Below are 22,292 nucleotides of genomic sequence, written 5' to 3' on the forward strand. Positions count from 1 at the left end.
GTATCACCTCCATGCCCAAGCTGTCCTCGAACTAGGGATCCTCCTGTCTCTTTATTCTACAGCATTTGCTTAACATGGCCCACTTGTTTTTAATTTGTTCGTCTGCTTATAAAAGAGTATCTTGGACTGTTTCTGACATGAACTCAATTGCAGGCTCTTTGATTTCCCCCATCCCTCCCCCTGGGAAGAGCAGCCCTGCTAGGCCACAGAGGACAATGCAGCCAGTCCTGAAGATACCTGATAAACTAGGTTCAGATGGAAGGGAAGGAGGACCTCCCCTATCAGTGGATTTAGAGAGAGGCAGGGAGGAAATGAGGGAGGGTAGGTGGGATTGGCAGAGAACGAGAAAGGGTACTACAGCTGGGATACAAAGTAAACAAACTGTAACTAAATATAAAAAAACAATAATTTAATTTAAAAAATAAATTGAAAGTTAAATCTATAAAAAAAGGAAAAAGTACCTTGGAGTGCACAACTAACTTTGCCACTGAAAAATGGCAACAGGGTTGGTTTTACTTTGGGTCTCAGTGCCTTCCTCAGGGAACTGCTAGGAGAATGAGCCACAACTTCAGATGGCTCTGCACATGCGCTATTTCCCGGACACGTCAGCGCATGCTCCACTTCCCGGGCATGTCAGGTTCAGATCCCACGCACCAATGTTTAGGAGGATGGAGGTACGTCATCCGACCCTAAGAACCGGAAGTTCCCTTTGGAGGCGGGCAGTCGAACACTCTAAAGGCGGTGCCTGTGCTTCTGGGTGGGTGGTGCTGAGGACACGAGGGCGGTTTTCTGCTTTTTGAGTTAGCTCGGCCCCCAGCTGAAGGGCTAACTCCTGTTTCCAGTGTAAGTCCATCCCCACTCGCAGAGGTGATCAGGTGCGCCCTGTACACGGGCTGCTGGAAGGTTGAATTCCCTCCTCCCCTTTAGCTGAGGTCCCTTGAGCAGGCGGAAAGGTGCACCGCCAATGCTTGTGCCCTCCTTGTCCCCGGGGGTGGGTTTCTTCAGGCTTTGTTTGGTTTTCAACCCCACCCACCGGAATCTCTCTGGGCGAGCCTTTTCCTGTCCAGGTCCCTTGCCCAAGATTCCTGACGTGGCTGCTTAGAGACAGCAACGCCCCTGCTGTCGTTCTGCATCCTGTCAGTTGTCGCACTTCCCCCACCACCTCCCCAGCCCCCACCCCCACCCCCACCGCCTGCGCCAGGGCATTAACGGCCTGCTGCTAAGTATAGGTTAAAACTAGACAGTCCATTTTTCCCCCTTCAATGTTGAATGAGATTTAAAGACCTAAACGGATGGGGTTACTGCTGCTTTGTTCCCTATAGCTTCTGCAAAATTTCACTGTGAATATTCCTATCGTTTTTCTATTTCAGTGCAGATGTGTGTATGCCCTTCCCAAAATAATTCCATATTTCCAAGAGTATGGTAGTGTTATGGCCAAGTCACAAGGACCCCAAAGACCACCAAGGAGGCAAGCTTGAGCTCAGGTCCACACAGTCACCTACCAGGCTCTGTCACCAATGCAGCGGTACAGTGAAGAGCCCCAAGCTCAGGGAGAGAGGGTTTGATTTTTTTTTAATTTATTCACTTATTTACACAATATTCTGCCTGCATGTATGCCTACACACCAGAAGAGGACATTAGATTTTATTACAGATGGTCTTCAGCCACCATGTGGTTGCTGGGAATTGAACTCAGGACCTTCGGAAAAACAGCTTCTTTAGGTGTACAGATTTTAGTATGATTATCCTATATTATATGTCTAATATCCACTCATAGGTGAGTATATACCATGTGTGTCTTTCTGCTTCTGGGACAGCTCACTCAGGATGATCCTTTCCAACTCCCACCATTTCCCTGCAAATTTCATGATTTCCTTGTTTTTGATTGCTGAGTAGTATTCCACTGTGTAAATGTACCACAATTTCTGTATCCATTCCCCAACTGAGGAACATCTGGGTTGTTTCCAAATTCTGGCTTCTATGAATAAAGCTGCTACAAACAAGGTTGAACAAATATTCTTGTTGTATACTTGGGCATCTTTTGGATATATGCCTAGGAGTGGTATGGCTGGATCTTGAGATAGCATTCTGAGAAAGCGCCAGATTGATTTCCAAAGTGGTTGTACAAGTTTACATTCCCACCAACAATGGAGGAGGGTTCCCCTTTCTCCACATCCTCTCCAGCATGTGTTGTCCCTTGAGTTTTTGATCTTAGCTATTCTGATGGCTGTGAGATAAAAATCTCAAGGTCATTTTGATTTGCATTTCCCTGATAACTAAGGATGTTGAGCATTTCTGTGTGTCTTTGCCATTCAATATTCCTTTATTGAGAATTCACAGTTTAGCTCCTTACCCCATTTTTTTAAAATTAGGTTACTTGGTTTGTTGCTGTTTAACTTCTTGAGTTCTTTATATATTCTAGATATTAGCCCTTTGTCAGATATAGGGTTGGTGAAGACCCTTTCCCAATCTGTAGGCTGTTGTTTTGTTCTAACAACAGTGTTCTTTGCTTTACAGAAGCTTTTCAGTTTCATGAGGTTTCATTTATTGATTGTTGATCTTAGGGCCTATGCTGTGGGTGTTCTGTTCAGGAAATTATCTCCTGTGCTAATTAGGTCAAGACTCTTCCCTACTTTTTCTTCTAACAGGTTTAGTGTGTCTGGTTTTATGTTGAGGTCTTTGATCCACTTGGACTTCAGTTTTGTGCAGGGTGATAAGTATGGATCTATTTTCATTTTTCTACATGTAGACATCCAGTTAGACCAGCACCATTTGTTGAAGATGCTATCTTTTTCCCATTGTATGGTTTTTGGCATCTTTGTCAAAGACCAGGTGTCCATAAGTGTATGGGTTTATTTCTGGGTCTTCTATTCGATTCCATTGATCCACCATTCTGTTTCTATGCCAGTGCCATGCAGTTTGTATTGCTGTTGCTCTATAGTACAGCTTGAGATCAGGGATGGAAATTCTTCCAGAAGATCTTTTATTGTAGAGGATTCTTTTAGCGATTCTGAGTTTCTTGTTATTCCATATAAATTTGAGAATTTTTTTTTCAAGGTCTGTAAAGAATTGTGTTGGTAACTTGATACGAATGGCATTGCATCTGTAGATTGCTTTTGGTAAGATGGTCATTGTTATTATGTTAATCCTACCAAGCCACGAGCATGGGAGATCTTTCCATCTTCTGATATCTTCTTCTATTTCTTTCTTCAGAGACTTGAAGGTTTTTTTTGTTGTTGTTTTTGTTTTTGTTTTTGTTTTTCATACAAGTTTTTGACTGCTTGGTTAGGTTCACACCAAGGTACTTTATGTCCTTTGTGGCTATTGTGAAGGGTGTTGTTTCCCTAATTTCTTTGTCAGCCCTTTTGTCTTTTATATACAGGAGGGCTTCTGATTTTTTGAGTTAATTTTGTATCCAGCCATGTTGCTGAAGGTGTTTATCAGCTGTAGATAAACACCCTGGTAGAATATTTAGGGTCACTCATGTATACCATAATATCATCTGCAAATAGTAATGCTTTGACTTCTTCCTTTCTGAACCAAATCCTTTGATCTCCTTGATTTGTCTTATTGCTCTAGCAAGGACGTCAAGAACTATATTGAAGAGATACGGATTGAGCAGCCTTGCCTTTTCCCTAATTTTAGTGGGATTGATTTAATTTTCTCTCCATTTAGATTGATGTTGGGTATAGACTTGCTGTATATTGCCTTTACTATGTTTAGGTAATTGCCTTTTATTCTTGATCTCTCCAGGACTTTAAACATGAATGGGTGTTGGATTTTGTCAAATGCTTTTTCAGCATCTAAGGAGATGATCAAGAAGGACCCTGGGTAAGATGCTCAATCTTTATTCAGAAATGCAAATGGGATAGATATAGGAAGAAGATAAAAATAAGGAACAAGACAGGAGCCTACCAGAGAGGGCCTCTGAATGACTCTACCAAGCAAGGTATCAAAGCAGATACTGAGACTCATAGCTAAACTTTGGGCAGAGTGCAGGGAATGTTATCAAAGAAGGGGGGAGGGATATTTGAAAGACCTGGAAAGGTCTCGAGCTCCACAAGGAGAACAATAGAAACAAAAATCTGGGCATAGGGGTCTTTTCTGAGACTGATACTCCAACCAAGGCCCATTCATGGAGATAACCTGACCCCCTTCACAAAGGTAGCCCATGGCAGCTCAGTCTCCAAATGGGCTCCCTAATAAGGGAAGCAGAGGCTGTCTCTGACATGAACTCAGTGGCTGACTCTTTGATCACCTCTTCCTGAGGTGGGAGCAGCCTGACCAGGCCACAGAGGAAGACTATGAAGAACAATCCTGATGAGACAATGATAGGCTAGAGTCAAATGGAAGGGGAGGAGGTCCTCTACCATCAGTGGACTAGGGAAGGGAAATGGAAGGAGTTGAGGGAGGGAGGGCAGGATAGGTAGGGGACAAGGGAGGGGGCTGCAGCTGGGATACAAAGTGAATAAACTGTAATAAATAAAAAATATATTTTTAAAAGATCCCCAAATTATAAATAAAAATTGTTGTTAGGAAAAAAAGAAAGAAAAACAGCTAGTTCTCTTAATGTCTGAAAGGCTTTAAGCAGAAGAACACACACACATGAATTAAGGAAGCCAAACTCTGCATGGAAAACCATCTGTATCTCTAGTTCTAGAGGGATCTGATATTTCCTTCTGGCCTCCACAGGTACCAGGCATGTACATGGTGAATAGAAATACATAGAATATATGCAGACAGGCAGAACATTCATACATGTAAAATTATAAAAAAAGAGAGAATTTATTTCAAACTTAAAAAAGACCCTACAATAGGAGAATTAAATATATCTGTGGCACATGAATTTACATAATGGGAATACTGGTATTATTTTTCACAACTTTTCTATAAATATAAAAGTATTTCCAAATAAAGAATAAGTAGGTTATCTGGATGTGGCCCTGTTTTTCCAACAGCTCAAATGTCAGCACATTGTATCCTGTTCAATTTCAGAGTTCACCATACCTGCTTCCCAACCTGTAATATCTGTTTCTTTACATTGGTTCAGATATTAGCATTCCCCTTTTGTTCTGTTTCCTTTTTTATATTGAAAAATACTGCTACAAAGATTATAAACGCTTTCAAGTATCTTATCCTCACAGCTGAATATGAGGAGAAAATAGCCCAGTATTTGCTCAGCATTGTCTTATGGATGCTTATTTGAGCACGATTTTATGCCCAACATGATCATCATATTTCACCCAAGATGAGACAGAGTCTCATGCATTCCAGGCTAGCCTCAACTCTTCTATGTATTTAAAGATGGCATTAAGCTCCTATTTCTTTTGTCTTCCACACCCAAGTGCTGGGATTGCAGGCGTGCCACACCATTCTAGATTCCTGAATACTCTTAGAGACTGATTTGTACAGTTGGAGGTGGAAAAGTTAGAGCTGATATTCTAGCAAGTTTTTGAATGTTTTGCTAAAACTTTGCAGAGCCATTTGTTTGCTTCTGGTACTGAGAATAAAAGTCTTGAAAGTTGATTTGTTCTCATTGCTGTAGTGTCTAATCTGCCACACACATTTATATGAGATACTCTTCCAGAAAACATCACATGGACAACTGAGAGAAGTGCTAGTTCACCGTCTAAGAGCTGCAGCTAGTAAAGGCAAGCTTAAAAAGACTGAACAAGCTTTTATTTTTCTCTTTGCAGCTGTGAAGATGTCTGACAAGAACCAGATCGTTGCCAGGGCTTCCCTGGTTGAGCAGCTGTTGTCTAAAAGGTATTTTGAGGATACTGGCAAACAGCTTACTGAGCTAGAAATAATTTATGTGTCTAAGGAACATCTCCAGGAGAAAGATGTAGTCAGAGCTGTTTACAGACTCCTCAGTGGCTTTGAGAAAGAAGACCAAGTTTCTGCTTGCAAAGTGGAGAACCTTCTATAAGAGTACACACTTCAAAACAAAGAGAAACCTTAAATTACTCCATACAAATGTTAATAAAGGAGAAAGTGCAGCAGTTTTTCAGTATATGAGCCAGGATGAGATATTCAGTCTCTGCAGTTCTCTTTCTAAGCTGTCATCCCAAGATGTTGCAGAGTCAGCTACAGCAATTGGGTCTGAAAGTAGCACTACTCAAAATTGAAAATAATAAATATTGGGGTGGGGTGATGACTCTGAGTCCAAGAGTAAGGCTCATGTGTGTTACGGGATTGCTTAATGTCTGTGAGATCTAAATGCCTAGAGCTTCTTTACACAACATTAGCTAGTCCTTCCACAGATCACACAAAAGTTCATTTGTGGCAGAACTTTGCAAGAGAAATTGAAGAGCACATTTTTACCCTTCATTCAAACAACATCAAAAATATAAAACTTGTATTCAAAGCAAAATTGTCAATTTGAACAACTCCAGAAATTCTCATTTACAACAAAACTTGCTCTCTGGAACCATGTCTGCAAGAAATTTAGTGAAATGACTGTCCTGGACATGGCAAACCAAGAGTTGAAGCAGTTGAAGGCATCCTACACAGAATCCAGAATTCAAGAACATCGCCTTCCCCAAACAATTGGTGGTACACTGACAAATACAATAAAGTGAGGGCACTGTGAGAAATGCAACAGCACTCTCATTGTAATTGCCATAGGAACACTTTTCCTTCCAGGTTGGGTGCAGAATTCAAACCCACATGAACAAAAGACCTATGTCATTTGTAATGAATGTAGAGAGCAGTGGTACCATAACAACTGGATGTGCTTGTAATTTGTAAATAATTCTTTCAAGGGCATATGTTTTATATGTATAACATTAACATAACCCTTTTGTGCTCATTTTTTATAAACTTTTTTTCTATTTTTGATTTTTTAAATTTATTCGTTGATTTATTAATTTCAGTTTATTCACTTTGTATCCCAGCTGTATTTCCCTCCTTAGACCCCTCCCAGTACCACTCTCCCTCCCTCATCTCCTCCCATGCCCCTCCCAAGTTCACTGATAGGCTGAGGTCCTCCTCCCCCTTACCTCTAACCCTAGCCTATCAGGTCTCATCAGGACTGGCTGCATTCTCTTCCTCTGTGGCCTTATAAGGCTGATCCCCCCTCAGGGGGATGTGATCAAAGAGCCAGCCACTGAATTCACTTCAGAGACGGTCCCTGTTTCCATTACTAGGGAACCCACTCGGAGACTTAGCTGCCATGGGCTACATCTGTACAGGGGGTCAGGTTATCTCCATGCATGGTCCTTGGTTGGAGTATCAGTCTCAGAAAAGACCCCTGTGCCCAGATGTTTTGGTTCTGTTGTTCTCCTTGTGGACCTCCTGTCCCCTCCTGGTCTTTCTGTGTCCCCCTACTTTCATAAGCTTCCCTGTACTCTGCCCAAAGTTTGGCTATGAGTCTCAGTATGTACTTTTATTCCTTGCTGGGTAGAATCTTTCAGAGGCCCTCTGTGGTAGGCTCCTGTCCTCTTCCCTGTTTTCTCCCTCTTCTGATGTCAATCCTGTTTGCCTTTCTGAGTGAGGGTCCTTTAGGGTCCTCCTTCTTGCTTAGCTTCTTTGGGTGTACAGATTTTGGTATGTTTATCCTATATTATATGTCTAATATCAACTTATAAGTGAGTATATACCATGTGTGTCTTTCTGCTTCAGGGATACCTCACTCAGGATAATCTTTTCTAGTCCCCACCATTTGCATGTAAATTTCATAATTTTCTTGTTTTTAATTGCTGAGTAATATTCCACTGTGTAAATGTACCACAATTTCTGTATACTTGCCTCAGTTGAGGGACACCTTGGTTGTTTCCTGATTCTGGCTATTACGAATAAAGTTGCTATGAACATGGTTGAGCAAATGTCCTTGTTGTATACTTGAACATATTTACAAAATTTTACTATTAGTTTTGTCTTTGGGATTTTGACTTGTGAAAGATATCACTAGATAGCCAAAGCTGGCCTCAGTCCCATGAATGCTGGGATTACATGTGTACACCACTACAACTGGCTTCATATACTGTTTTTATTACAGTCCTAAGAATAAAGAGAGAGAGTTGTTTGCCAAAGTACAGGCCACGAATAGTAGAAGTTTTTTGGGAAGAGTAGAAGACTTCCACATTGTACTTCGTGGTCCTTTAGGACTTTCCTCAGAGTGACACTGTAGCTCCACACAGCCTGAGATGATGTTAAAGATGCAGACTCTGGCTGGATGCTCCTGGAGTCCTGATCTGCATTTTGGTAGGATCCCCATGTGATCCTCTGGGATATTTTTAGAATCACTGACAAAGCACCAGGCCTGTGGTTCTCAGGAGTGACTATATTAGGATTTTCTGGGAACATTAAAATGTGCTTGTTCCAAGGACCAAGTCTAGGACAATTCAGTCTGAACCTATATCATGGGACCCAGGAATCAACATTTCTGGTAATTTCTCAGCTGGCTTTAAGGTGAAGTTAAGAATTAAGAACTACCTGTTAAGTAGTCTCTCATTTGAGCCTGAAGAAATTAATGTTATTCTGGAGACTTTACAGATGAGGAAAGAGGCCCACAGAGCTGCAGTGACTCGCCCAGGTTATACAACTATAAGTAGTCTGCCTCACACTGATTCCTGACTTGTTAACTTTCTTCTGAAACAAGTGTGATGGCACATCCCTGTAATCCAAATGCTAGGGAAGATGAAACAAGAGGATTCATGTGAGTTCAGGGCCAGTTTGGATTGCAAAGTCCCTGTTTCAAAAAACAAACAAACAAACAAACAAACAAGCTAAAAGTGTATTGTGTTTCAAGCCTGTAATCCTAGCATTAGGAATGCTGAGCAGAATCCCACGGTTGAGGCCAGCCTGGGTTTTACAGAGAAATACTGCCAAGATATAAAAGATTAATTTGAGAACGACTTAATATTGACTTTTGCAAAAAGTGTGCTGTTGGAAATGGGTGCTAAGCAAACAGTTGTTGACATCTCTAAGCTTATGTAACTAGTTTTATTCTTTTTGTCCTTAATTTTTTTCTCATTTTTCAAGTATCCTCGGCTGTGGAAAATTGAACTGTAAGTTAGATTTTGGCCCAAGAGCCTGCTTCCTTAGTTGAATGAATTCTGTATTTTTTGAGCACTTAATAAAGTCTTTATGATATATATAGTTTCGTGATGTTAGCAATCTGCATGCCTTCAAAGGTATGTCTGTTAGGTTTGAAATTCAAATTCTGCTTATATGAAATGGCACTAGTTGTTAGAGGAAGTTTACTCCTTCAACCTCAACATTTATTTACCTGCTAACTGAAGAGGATATCACTTCTCTAAGGCCTTTGCAAACAGTGTTTACTGATTTGTATGCTTAAATACAACAAGCCTTGTATGTGATTATGACTAATTTTTTCCTCAAAACTGATAGACTGTTTATCATTTGAAGTTTTTTTAACATGTAAAATAATTTATATGTATATTTCACACAAAAGCTTATATATGTACTCCTTTTATAAAGTTTATCAGTTGTTTATATATATTTTTTCTCTTTGGTTGTTTACTGAGACATGTGAGTAGTTTCTATTTTTATAAGACTGGTTCCACTCTGTAGCCTAATCCAGAATGCTATGGTTTGGGGTGTAAGCCACCATTTACTGATTTTTATCTTATTAAAGGTTTATTTCTTAGTTCCATATAAACTCACGTTTTTACCAATTATTATCCCCTAACTAACTACCCAGAATTCCTTCAATGGTATCTGTAGGCTTTTCTGTATATATGTATTTTTACGTTCTAATGACAGTTCCCTGATGGGATCTGTAGGCTTTTCTTTATATTTATATATATATATATATATGTATATGTATATATGTGTGTGTGTGTGTGTGTGTGTGTGTACTTTTTTTACTTCCTAATGACAGTTCCCCAATGGGTGCATAAAACTAGTAAACATTTCTGTTGCAGATCTTTTGAAGAAATCAGCTTGAAGCTGTCAATTGTGAATTATATTTTTGTTGTATTTTCTCCATTTGGCATTCCAGGGCTGTTCTTCATGATGCAATGTGTTAATCCTTTAAACAGTAACTTACAAAGTCATCAAAAACACACAAAAGTTTCACAAAGTGTGGTTTCATGTGACTTGGAATTAGCTTAAAACCTAGACAGTGGTTGTGCAAGAGCACACGCAGCATATGAATACCATGTTTGATTTGCTCAAGTCAGTGTTGTTTGAGTTTTCTATGTATCTGTGTATGATCCTTTATACTGAGATTTTGTAAGCTACATTTATCAAAAATAAAAGCACTTGAAAAGGGAAAATCTCTTATTCTTCAGGATTTTTTTTTTTTTTTTGGTTTATGTATGAGGTCTTCCTCATTTCCCATAAACTTTGTCAGTTAGTTTTGCAACAAGAGATAGGGAAATGGTGATGTGGGTTTTATTCTTTGGTCAGTGAGGCAGTTACATTTTGTAAGTATTGTTTTACACTGTCTTATCCTCTGAGAGAGAGAGAGAGAGAGAGAGAGAGAGAGAGGTTTCCTTTTTCCAATACAGGGTTATCTCTGTGTAGCCTTGGCTATCCTGGAACTATCTCTGTAAACCAGGCTGGTCTTGAACTCAGAGATCCACTCAGCTCTGCCTCCCAAAAAGTGGAATGAAAGGTGTGTGCCATCACTGCTCAGCTAGAGCATTTTCTTTACAGTTACTGGTGGGGTAGATTCTAACTTAAAATTGCCCTTTTAGGAACAAAGAGCAATTCTGAAGACTCTAAGATTGGAAGGTGCCTGATTATTAGGATCAATTGATGTGAATGAGAAACAATGTAAAGTTCTCTACAGAGTTCAGGAGGTCCATTGTAGGTCATGAGAACAATAAGGACTTGGGGGCTTTTGGTAGAACAGGGTGGTTTGTGTTTTAAAAACAACAACAACAATACTGAATACTGAACCCAGGGAATTTGTAGCCATGGGATTTGAGTGCCTTTTAGGAAGATCTTTGTAACTGATTTGTTGAGTGATGAGAGAAATAAGGACAGATGCAGGAACACCAGTTAAGTGGTCATTTAACAGTGGTCAAATTAAAGAACAGAAAGAATGGTTTGTCTGCATCCTGATAGTTGATGGAGCACTTAGAAATTTTGCAAGCGGCTGTTTCATAAAATATGCCAAATCTAAAATTTTCTCCCTGTGGCCAATAATCAAATAAATAACAGTGCTGACTGTCAGCACTAAACACATAACAGCCTTTACCCCAGTCTCCATGGTAACTATAAAGTGTGGAAACATCCATTTTAAAACTTGAATGTTGGAAGGTTTTCTTCATGGGTTTTCCCAAATCAGTCTCCTTTGTCTGTACTACTTTTTAAAGTGAAGAATTGAGTACAATTGTAGCTCTGTCTCTTCCTGGGGTACTTCCTGTGATGAGAGGCTTCTTTCATTCCCTGATACCGTTTCTAAGTGCCACGCAGGAAGCTTGTGGCTGGCAGTACTCCATTGCGTTTGCTGGAGCTGGGCCTTCCTCTTTTAGGTCAGATTGCTTTGTTTTTTTATATAACACCCAATCAGTGCAAAATATTTTGCCAAAGTATTTTTATCTCTCTCAGAGGTAGTTATTGTAAGCACCCAGATTGTAAAAAGTATAACTTATTTTCAGAAGAGTGGCACAATCAGATGGGCAAACCAATGAGAACCTCATATAATCTCATTCATATTTAAAGTCAAGTTGCCAAAGATGCTGTTCTATGTTGTCAGCAATTTCTGTTGAAAGGATTGCACATTTTGACTTGCCAGATTAATTCTGATGCACAGGGGCCTTCTGAATCCTCTTGGTGACACCAGATTGGTCATCTGCTGTTTTGAAAAGTAGGTGATTTTAAAATAAAAGTACTTAAAAATTAAAATGTGAACACATAAATACAAGGTGGTTGAGGCTGGCCTCAAAAATATGAATTATTTGTAGAAGTATGTTCTTGTTTTCTTAAAAAAATGGAAATAAGCTGGGCAGTCAGTGGTGCATGCCTTTAATCCCAGCATTCGGGAGACAGAGGGCCCTACATCTCTGTGAGTTCAAGGTCAGCATGGTCTACAGAGCAAGTGTTGGGACAGCTAGGGCTACATAAAGAAATCCTGCCTTGGGGAAAAAATAAAAATGAAACATGAATATGAAAGTTAGTTCCAGGTAGTCATCATCGTTGTCATCATCATCATCATCATCATCATCATCATTTGAGATAGAAACTCATATAGACCAGGCTGGGTTTAAACTCACTAGTCATAACTCAAGATGATCTCAAGCTTCTGATCCTCATGTTCTCACCACCCCAGTGCTAGGATTATAGATATGTATCATCATGCTTGATTTTATAGGGTACTGGAGATTGAACCCAGGGTTTTGTGCATTCTGGACAAATGTTTTACTGACTGAACCACATCCTTACCCCTGTTAATCCTTTTCAAGTGATGACACATTTCTAAAAATCTAATACAGGCATGGAAAAGTTACAGAACGGCCAGGCACGGTGGCACATGCCTTTAATCCCAGCACTCTGGGAGGCAAATCTCTGTGAGATTGAGGCCAGCCTCGTCTACAACAGGACTCCAGGATAGCCACACAAAGAAACCCTGTCTCAAAAAAATTACAGAACAAGAAACAAATTAAAATTCTATTTATTTAGAAACTACTATTTTCTTTTTAATTAATTATTCAATGTACATCTGTCATAGTTCCCTCCTCTCCTCCCAATTCCCTCTTTCCCTCCTACACCCCCTCCCCTAATAAGGAACCCTCTCCCCCCCACACACACCCCAGCTCATCTAGTTCATGAGAACTGAGCTCATCTTCTCCCCCTGTGGCCCGGTAGGGCAGTCCTATCAGGGGGAAGTGATCATAAAGCAGGCAATATAGTCCACGTCATAGAAACCATGTTTTAATCTTCAGAATATAATAACTTTTGAAATTATGTACACACAGATGCAGCTGCTTATATAAGATGCCAAATGACATCAAAATTCACCAAATTTACCTTTGTGGATTGAAACAAAGTACCCATGAGGCCGTGAATCATCTGACTAGATTCTACCTACTGTGCCTCTCCTTAACCCAGTGGTTCTCAGCTTTTCTAATGCTGCAACCTTTTAATACAGTTCCTCATGTTCTGGTGACCACCCAATGATAAAATTATTTTTGTGCTACTTCATAACTGTAATTTTGCTATTGTGATGAATTATGAATATCCGTGCTTTCTGATGGTCTTAGGCCACCCCTGTGAAAGGGTAATTTCACTTCCAATGGGTTCATGACCCACAGGTTGAGAACCACTGCCTTAAATGATGGAAAACCCAAATGGACAAAAATGGTTTCAGTTTTCCTTCCTTGGCCACAATATGGCACTTATCCAATTTGTATCACACATGACAGCTGAACTCATGCATAGCTCAGTGGAAGAAAGCTGGAGTCTCTATCTAACCATGTCTAACAGCAAAGGCTCCACATTTTAAGTGAACTGTGCCTTGGTATTCATGAGGCTGGCTTGTTTTTTCTTAGCTTTAGTGTCTTTTTCAGGCAAAAGGTTTGTTTTTCTGCAGTTTTGTTTCCATTCAGTAAATGGGATTTTTGCTCACAGTTTTGGGAAATCTTACAAATGGTTGAGTAGAGAGTTTCTATATAACTTTAGTGAATATGTTTTAAGATGAAGTGTTTAAAGAACACAGGACTTCAGTATGTTTATACTATATTATATGGCTAATATCCACTTATAAGTGAGTATAGACCATGTGTGTCTTTCTGCTTCTGGGTTATCTCACTCAGGATGATCTTTTCTAGTTCCATCCATTTCCCTGCAAATTTCATGATTTCCTTGTTTTTAATTGCTGACTAGTATTCCATTTTGTAAATGTACCACAATTTTTGTAACTATTCGTTCGTTGAGGGGCCTCTAGGTTGTTTCCAAATTCTTACTATTAAGAATAACCCTGCTATGAACATAGTTGAGCAAATGTCCTTGTTGTATGGTTCAGCATCTTTTGGATATATGCCCAAGAGGAGCATAGCTGGATTTTGAGGTAGCACTATTCCTAGTTTTCTGAGAAAGCACCAGATTGATTTCCAAAGTCTATAGTCCTAAAGAAGCTAAACAATAAGGAAGGACCCTATGGAAGAGGCTGAAACCTCACTCAGAAGGACAAACAGGATAGACATTGGAAGTAGGAGAAGACAGGGAACATGACAGTAACCTTCCATAGGGGGCCTCTGAAAGGCTCTACCCACCAGGGTATCAAAGGAGATACTGAGACTCATAGCCAAGCTTTGGGCAGAATGCTGGAAACCTTATGCAAGAAAAGGTAGACAGAAAGACATGGAGGGGACTGGGACTCCACAAGGAGAACAACAGAGCCAAAAATACCTGGGCCCAGGGAGACCTGCAGAGACTGATACTCCAACCAAGGACCATGCATGGAGAGGACCTAGACCCCCTTGTTCAAAGGAATCCCATAGCCTGCTCAGTCTCCAAGTGGGCTCCCTAATAAGGAGTACAGGGGCTGTCTCTGACATGAACTCAGTGGTTGGCTATTTGATCACCTCCCCCTGGGGTGTGCAGCCTTGCCAGGCCACAGAGGAAGATAAAGCAGCCAGCCTTGATGAGACCTGATAGTCTAGGGTCAGATAGAAGGGGAGGAGGACCTCCCCTATCAGTGGACTAGGGAAGGGACATAGGGGGAGAAGAAGGAGAGAGGGTAGGATTGGGAGGAGACAGAGGTGGGAGCTATAGGCAGGATACAAAGTGAATAAATTGTAATAATTAATTAATTAATTTTTAAAAAAGAACACAGAACTTTTGAGAAATAATAAAACTATGCTTTAGCCTGGTGTGCACATGCCTTTATTCCCAGCAGGCAGGAAAAGGCAGGTGGGTTTCTGTGCATTGTAGGGCAACCTGCTATATATAGTGAGTTGCAGGATAGCCAGGGCTATGTAAAGAAACCCTGTCTCCAAACAAACAAACATAGAAATAACATAAACAAATAAATAAATAAATGCCTTAAAATTTTTGGTTAATGGTACTGAATTGTAGACAGGGTGACTTTAGATAGCAACGGTACACTGTATATATTAAAGAGACACACCAGGCATGATGATACACACCTTTAATCCCAGCACTTGAGAGGCAGAAGCAAGTGGATCTCTATGAGTTCAAGGCCAGCCTGGTATACAAAGCAAGTCCTATGATGGCCAGGGCTATTACATAGAGAAACCCTGTCTTGAAAAAAACAAAACAAAAACAAACGGTCTCAAGAAGGCTGGGCATGTAGCTCTTTTGGTAGTGAGCTTGCCTAACATACAAGAGGCCTTGGGTTCAATCCTCAGCACCACATCAACCTGGCTTGGTGCCACCTATCTGAAATCTCAGCATTTAGAAGGAAAAGGATCAGAAGTTTAAGGCCATCCTCAGGCACATAGCAAGTTCAAGCCATGAGTTCTTTCTCAACAACAAAAAAAAAGTTATGGCTGAGGATGCAGCTGTGGTAGAGCTACTAGCATGCACGATATCTGAGGTTCAATCCTCAATATCAGAAAAAAACAAAAACAAAAACAAAACATAAATTCAACAACTATTGAGTTGTTGCACTGACAGTATGTTAAGTGCCAGTGAAATTGTTTAGCAGGTAAAAGTGCTTGCTATCATCCAGGCGGCTGTGGCACAAGCCTTTGATCCCAGCACCCAGGAGGCAGAGGCAGGTGGATCTTTGTGAGTTCCAGGCCAGCCTGCTCTACAGAGTGAGTTCCAGGACAATCAAGGCTACATAGAAAAACCTTGTCTCAAAAAACAACAACAACAACAACAACAACAACAACAAAACCCAAAAACAGACACACACACACAAGGTTTCTCTGTGTAGCCTTGACTGTCCTGGAGCTGCTTTTCTAGAAGACCCAAGTTTTGTTCCTAGAATCCACATCAAGTGGCTCACAACCAGCTCCATGGTATCAGATGCCTCTGGCATCCAAGGCCATGTTCACTCATGTGCACATACTCACATGCAGTCCCCCCCCACACACACACAGAGATGCCACACACACATTCCCTTACATAATTTTAAATAATACAAAGAAATCTTGAGTTTTTGTTTTGTTTTAAAGGAGCTGGACATAGTAGCACATACCCATAATCTCAGCACTTCAGAGGTGGAGAGGCAGAATGTCATCCATGGTTACATAGTGAGTTTGATGATAGGATAGGCTACATGAAATGCTGTCTAAACAACAACAACATCAAAAAAAAAAAAAAAGCCATGCAGTGCATGCCTTTAATCCCAGCATTCAGGGAGGCAGAAGCAGGAGGATCACTGTGAGTTTGAGGCAGCCGGGACTCCAGGACAAAAATTTCTCCTTGCTAACTATATCATCACCCCCAGCTCCCATATTCCTTACTGTGAACTGAAACTGGTCAAACTGGCCTCCTTGCTGTCCTTCAGCTGTGCTAGGCACACTCCTACCACTAGCGGTTGCTTTGTCTCAGAATGTGCTTAACCAAAATCATAAGGACTTAACTTACTTTTTCACAAGCCCTGGTTCAAATGTCACCTTAAGCTTTCCCTGGCCATTTCCTCTATCACCTAGTAACTTTTCTGATTTGTTTCAAGGAGTTTATTCACCATTTAAATGTAATGTCCTCATCATTTATACTGATTTCTTGTCTCTTTTACTAAATTGGGTGGGGTTTTATGTTGTTGTTGTTGTTTGCTTTGTTCTTGTTGTTTTCAAGACATGATTTCTCTATGCAGCCTTTGCTGTCCTGGACTTGCTTGGTAGACTAGGCTGTCCTCTAACTCACAGCGATCCACCTGCCCCTGTGTGCTGGGATCATAGGCATGTGCTGCCCAAAGGAATTTCCTACAGTGATGGACATCTTTTATATCCTCACTAAGGAACGGTCGTTAGCCTATTAGTAATATGATTAAGAAAGTGAAGTCCATCTTTCTTCCAAGACCCGATGGAAAAAGCCCTGTGGTGGGCCTACCAGTGAGACAATGGGAATTTCCTGACCTCACACGACGTTCTTGTGCCAGCATTGCCACCCCTTTAAGGCCTAGAGACATCACAGAGGACAGCCAGTCTGGGCCCCGTGGCTTCCGGAGGCTTTAGCGCAACTGGCCAGACACTCTGGGTCCTGCGCAGTGGAGGTGAGCCGGGCCGGCAGGGTGTGGGCTTGGTGATTTTTTTTGCTCTTGCAAGGCAAATTTCGGGAAGGAAACAGGGCAAGGCAAATTTTGGTAAGGAAACAGGGAAAGCAGACTGGGACTGTGGAAGCAGGCCACTTAAGTTTTCTTTCAAGAGGAGACCTGGGTTTGCCTAGCCTCTTGAGGCGTGGTGGGAGGTGCATGAGGAGGCTCATGTCCAGGAGTATGAGGTGAGCCGGTGTCAGGAGAGTGGCACTCATGGATCGGAAGTGCATCTGCAACCTTTGCTCCTGCGGCAGGCATCGCTGCCCACACCTCCCTACCAAGATTTATGAGAAGACAGAGGAACCATGTTTTTTCTCCGAATACACCGAGAAGTATTCACCTTATCATTGTTTCGCGCCTCGAGAGTCCTTCAAACCGAAAGCGGAGTACCAGAAACACACTATACCCATGGAAGGTCTGACCACAACAAAGACAGACTTCAAGGCCTACGACACAGCACTAGTACCCGCACTAGTGAAACACCAACATCACAAGTTCACTGCAAAGGAAGACAAAATGGATTTCCTCACAACCTATAATCAACACTACAACTTCTGCCCTGTCAGTCGAGTGAGCCCCATCAAACCTCGAGACAACAACCAGCCGTGTAGAGACAAAATGGATGGCGAGCCTACCTACAAAGCGCACTATTTACATTGGAACCAGCAAAAAAGACCTTCGACTCGTCCATCGCCGACATACCGTCCTTCCTTGTGTAGGTTCGTTCATAGAACCACACACCAGGACGATTATCCCGTAAAACATGTTGTGGCTACCGTGAGTCCCAAACCTCCGTCTGTACTCAAGCTCTGCAGCTGCCCCATGGAGAATACAACAAGCTACAAGTCGACTTATGTGTCCTATCCTTTGGCGAGGCGGTGTGTGTACGGGAGAGAGAAGTATAAACCAAGTGAGGTCCCTTTTGATGACCTTACCACCCACAGGGATTCCTACAAGGGTTTGAAGGGAGAGCCTGCCAAGATCTGGAAACCTACATCCAGGCACTTTGGGTTAGACATACCCTTGCTATTCAACACCGAGTTTCGAGACAAATTTCAAGTGTGGCCAACATCCCAGAGAGTTCCCAAAGAGCCCGAACCCTACATCCCACCTGAAGGGGAGATCGATTTGATGACAACTGCACAAGCTGACTACCGGGGCCATTCTAGTGTTCCTGTCCAGCCCTGCCGCCCAGTTGACCATCTGAAGAAGGATGACCGCTTTGAAGGCACCACCATACACAGAGAAGATTACAAACCCTGCACCACCACCCGCAGAGAACTGATCAAACCCGCTCCACAGCTGAAATTATCGAATCAGCCTATGGATTGCCTGACCACCAACCGTGCCCACTACGTACCCTTTGTACCTGTCAATACAAAAAGCTGCAAGCCCCCCTGGTCTGGTCCTCCTAAAAACATCCCTCTAGAAGGTCAGACCACGTATTCTACTAGTTTTACTTCTAAGGGCATTCTAAGGTGCCCAGCTTCATACTTGGAACCCCCTGGCTACATCTTTGAAGAGGTGGATGCTGAAGGGCACAGAATGTACAGACCAGATTCTCAGCAGAGCAACCATCTTGGCTTTGATGATACAGAAATTCCTAAGCAGAGAGAACTGGCAGTCCCATGCTATCATTGAAAAATGGCTGTTTACAAATTGAAATTGCACAGTACATTGAAAGCAAACAACAACAACCACAAAATAATTCTCCAAAATGAAAACAACATAAACAAAACCACAAAGTTCATTATAAATTTCAGGACATTTGAATGAAGTAAGAATCACCCAAGCAAAACGACATGGACATACCAGCAGATTTACTTCTCTTAACCCTTCCTCTACTGTACCTTTCCAACCCCATCAATGTCCCTTGCTTTGGTCCTCATGAAATCAAAGCTGGTTTCAAGAACATATTTTTATGAGCTAGGTGCATTGTTATTAATTTGATCATTTGCCAACCCTGAAATGTCAATAACAAAAATCATATTGGGGAAAAAAGTAAAATGGTGTGCTCATTCATTTTTGCTTTTGAATTTTCCTTTAAAAAGATTTTTAGTGGGTCAGATGAAAGGAGAGGAGGCCCTCCCCAATCAGTGGATTGGAAAGGGGCAGGGAGGAGATGAGGGAGGGAGGGTGGGATTGGGAGGGAATGAGGGAGCAGGATACAGCTGGGATACAAAGTTATGCTTGGGAGGCAGAGAGAGGCATATAACTATGAGTTTGAAACCTGGACAACAGAGTAAGTCCAGGATATACAGAGCTCTTGTAAAACAGAGAAACTGTGTCTCAGAAAAAAAAAAAAAATACATGACTTGTTAAGCCTAGTTTTTCAAAGGACTGTTTCATTTCGGTTTTAGTTTTGTTTTTTCAAGATATGATTTTTCTATGTAGCCTTGGCTGCCCTGGACTCCCTTTGTAGACCTGGCTAGCCTTGAACTCACAGAGATATGCCTGACTCTGCCTCCTTGAGTGCTGGTATTATAGGCGTGTGCTATCACAACTGTTGGTTTGTTGTTTTTAATACAAAATGTAAACTATATTTTACTAACCAAAAGAATTTATATTGACCCTTAGTTCAAGTGCACCTTAGTCAGTTAGCATATGCACTTTAGCTTTCGCACCCTTTCAAACTTTTGTGTCAAAATTATTTTTGGGAAGGTGTAGTGGTGAGCACCTGAGTCCTAGTGCCAGGACTCAGACCCAGGTGGATCTCTGTGAGTTTGAGGCCAGCTTGGTCTGCAGAGTGACTTCTGGGCCAGCCAGGTTCTAGAATGAGGCCTTGTCTAAAAATAAAAAGCCAAAACCAAGAACCAAATCTTTATGATTTTTGACTAGCCACATGCAAAGGTTGATATTTTAAAAGCAAGATAGTCTTTAACTATAAGATAATAGTCATATGATCTTTCTTTCTTTTAAGAAAAAGGAAGTAAGGATATTTTCCTTTAGTATTAGATAGATAGATAGTGTTCACTGAAACCATCGTGTTTAGTAAAGTCTAAAATTAGAAATTCTTAGTAAGTTCACCCTAGACACCTCTTCCCAAATATACATACCATTATAGTATAACACTATTGTACTTAATATGTGTTGAAACTTCCTTCTAATATATGTTTCTCACACAATTTCATAATATTAGGGGATTTCACGCTCAGCCCATTCTCTGCACTTCATTTTTATCATTTATTTTATCACTATTTTACATTATTTGTAGATGTGATTTTTAAAAATCCTCTATCAAGATGCCTGAGCAGGTCTTAGGCATTTATATTTCAAAGCTGAGGTTTAACTTTGAGCATGCCAAGTAGTTACTTAAAACTACAGTAGATCTTTTTTTTTTTTTTTTTTTTTTCTAGAGACAAGGTTTCACTCTGTGGCTCTGGCTGTTCTAGAACTCACTATGTAGACCAGGCTGGCTTTGAACTCACAGTTCTACCAGCCTCTGCTTCCTGAGCGCTGAGATTAAAGAAGTTCGCCACTATACCTGGCTCTACAGTAGAATTTTAATATGAAGTTATATGTGTTTGGATTCTATCTAGCCCACCCCCCATTTTAGAAGCCTTTCATATGTGCTTTTTTTGTGGGTGGGTGGGGTTGTTTGTTTTGTTTCTGATATAGGATTTTACTATGTAGCTCTGGGTGGTCTGGAACTCACTGTAAAGACCAGGCTGGCCTCAAACTCACAGAGATCCACCTGCCTCTGCCTCCCAAGTGGGGGGTAAAGGCATGTAATTCCATGCATGATGTTCACTTCATCTAAATTTAATAAACAGGATTGAATGTTATTGTTGTTGATTTTTGAAGCCCAATCTCCAGGAAAATAATTTATCAAAGGTGTATTAATTTAATTTTGTTATAGAATAAGTAATGTGAAGCTCTAAATCGTAATCTGTGTTTGATTACATTATTGCTCAAACATGTGCTGACTCTCCCAGTGGAACATTTCCACAACTCATCATTTAGATACTATTTTCCCATATGATTTGTAGAATCCCTCACTTTAGAAAGACCATAATAACATGTGGATTCTTTTGGTGAATGGTGGGTGGAAATGATAATTGTCACCCCTGAGTAGACAATTTAAGAGTCAGGGGATTAGCAGGGCATGGTGGCACATGCCTGTAATCCCAGCACTCAGGTAGGCAGAGACAGGTGGATCTCTCTGAGTTCTAAGCTAGCCTGGTCTACAGAGCGAGTCCAGGACAGCCAAGGCTACACAGAGAAACTCTGTTTTGAAAAACAAACAAACAAAAAGAGTCAGGGGTTTTCTTTTGGTCTCATTTGTTAAGGGAAATGAATTCATTAGCTCGGGTTTATCATTTGGGTCCTGAGGGGTAGATGACGTGGAATAGACCCACAGCTGACCTGTGATATGCATTAAAGTGAGAAGCCTTTGGTTTTATAAACCACTGATATAAGTGAGTGTGTTTTTGCTACTGTGTGGGCTAAACTGACACAGTACTGTTGAAGGAAACACTTCCATTTTTCTGTATTTATAGCATGAACCACAGTAACTTGTACTAGATAATTTATAACATGCATGCCATCTTTGCATTATTCAGCGATTATAGTTAAAGGTAAAGGCATCAACTACTACTTCTATCTAGAAAATATTTTGCTGGGGAGTCTGGGGAGATGGTTTGATGGGACAGAGTGCCTGCTGCATGGACATGAGGACCTGAGTTTGTAAGCCCAGAAACCCTGGAAAAAAGCCAGTCCTTGAGGCACATGTCTCTGACCCTGCTACTGTGGCAGTGGAGATGGATCAATCACTGGAGACTGCTGGCCCACCAAACTATCCAGTTGGTGATCACTGGGTTTAGTGAGAAGCCTTGTGTCAGATAATGAGGTAGAAAGAAATGCGGGAAGGTGCCTGACTCTTGGCCTTCACATACCCACTTGCAGACACACTTATGATAAATTATTGTGTTCTAATTGAAGTTTTCTGTGCTAGAGGGGTCTCTTCTAGTCCAGTGCTGCCCAAAGGAATTTCCTACAGTGATGGACATCTTTTATATCCTCACTAAGGAACGGTCGTTAGCCTATTAGTAATATGATTAAGAAAGTGAAGTCCATCTTTCTTCCAAGACCCGATGGAAAAAGCCCTGTGGTGGGCCTACCAGTGAGACAATGGGAATTTCCTGACC

The 22,292-nt window shown here is 41.2% G+C and overlaps 2 protein-coding genes across 2 annotated transcripts; both read left to right on the forward strand.

Moving 5' to 3' along the window:
* Window positions 1–720: 720 nt before the first annotated feature.
* On the forward strand, window positions 721–9,301 carry Tceanc (transcription elongation factor A N-terminal and central domain containing). The gene is given in 7 exon segments (XM_021655604.2): window positions 721–843; window positions 3,753–3,830; window positions 5,696–5,867; window positions 5,869–6,173; window positions 6,176–6,340; window positions 6,343–6,441; window positions 6,444–9,301. Coding segments are annotated over 5 exon segments (1,032 nt in total). The 5' UTR covers window positions 721–843; window positions 3,753–3,830; window positions 5,696–5,703; the 3' UTR covers window positions 6,743–9,301.
* An 8,054-nt stretch (window positions 9,302–17,355) lies between these two features.
* LOC110559951 (stabilizer of axonemal microtubules 1-like) lies at window positions 17,356–19,101 on the forward strand. The gene has a single exon (XM_021655606.2). The coding sequence runs from the start codon at window positions 17,359–17,361 to the stop codon at window positions 18,784–18,786; it is 1,428 nt and encodes a 475-aa protein (XP_021511281.1). The 5' UTR covers window positions 17,356–17,358; the 3' UTR covers window positions 18,787–19,101.
* Window positions 19,102–22,292: the final 3,191 nt, after the last annotated feature.

Source organism: Meriones unguiculatus, chromosome X, assembly GCF_030254825.1.
Source record: "Meriones unguiculatus strain TT.TT164.6M chromosome X, Bangor_MerUng_6.1, whole genome shotgun sequence".
Classification (NCBI taxonomy): domain Eukaryota; kingdom Metazoa; phylum Chordata; class Mammalia; order Rodentia; family Muridae; genus Meriones; species Meriones unguiculatus.

What these genes read in the sequence shown, in the direction of transcription:
- LOC110559951 (XM_021655606.2), top strand. Translation starts at nt 17,359, where the DNA reads ATGGATCGGAAGTGCATCTGCAACCTTTGCTCCTGCGGCAGGCATCGC.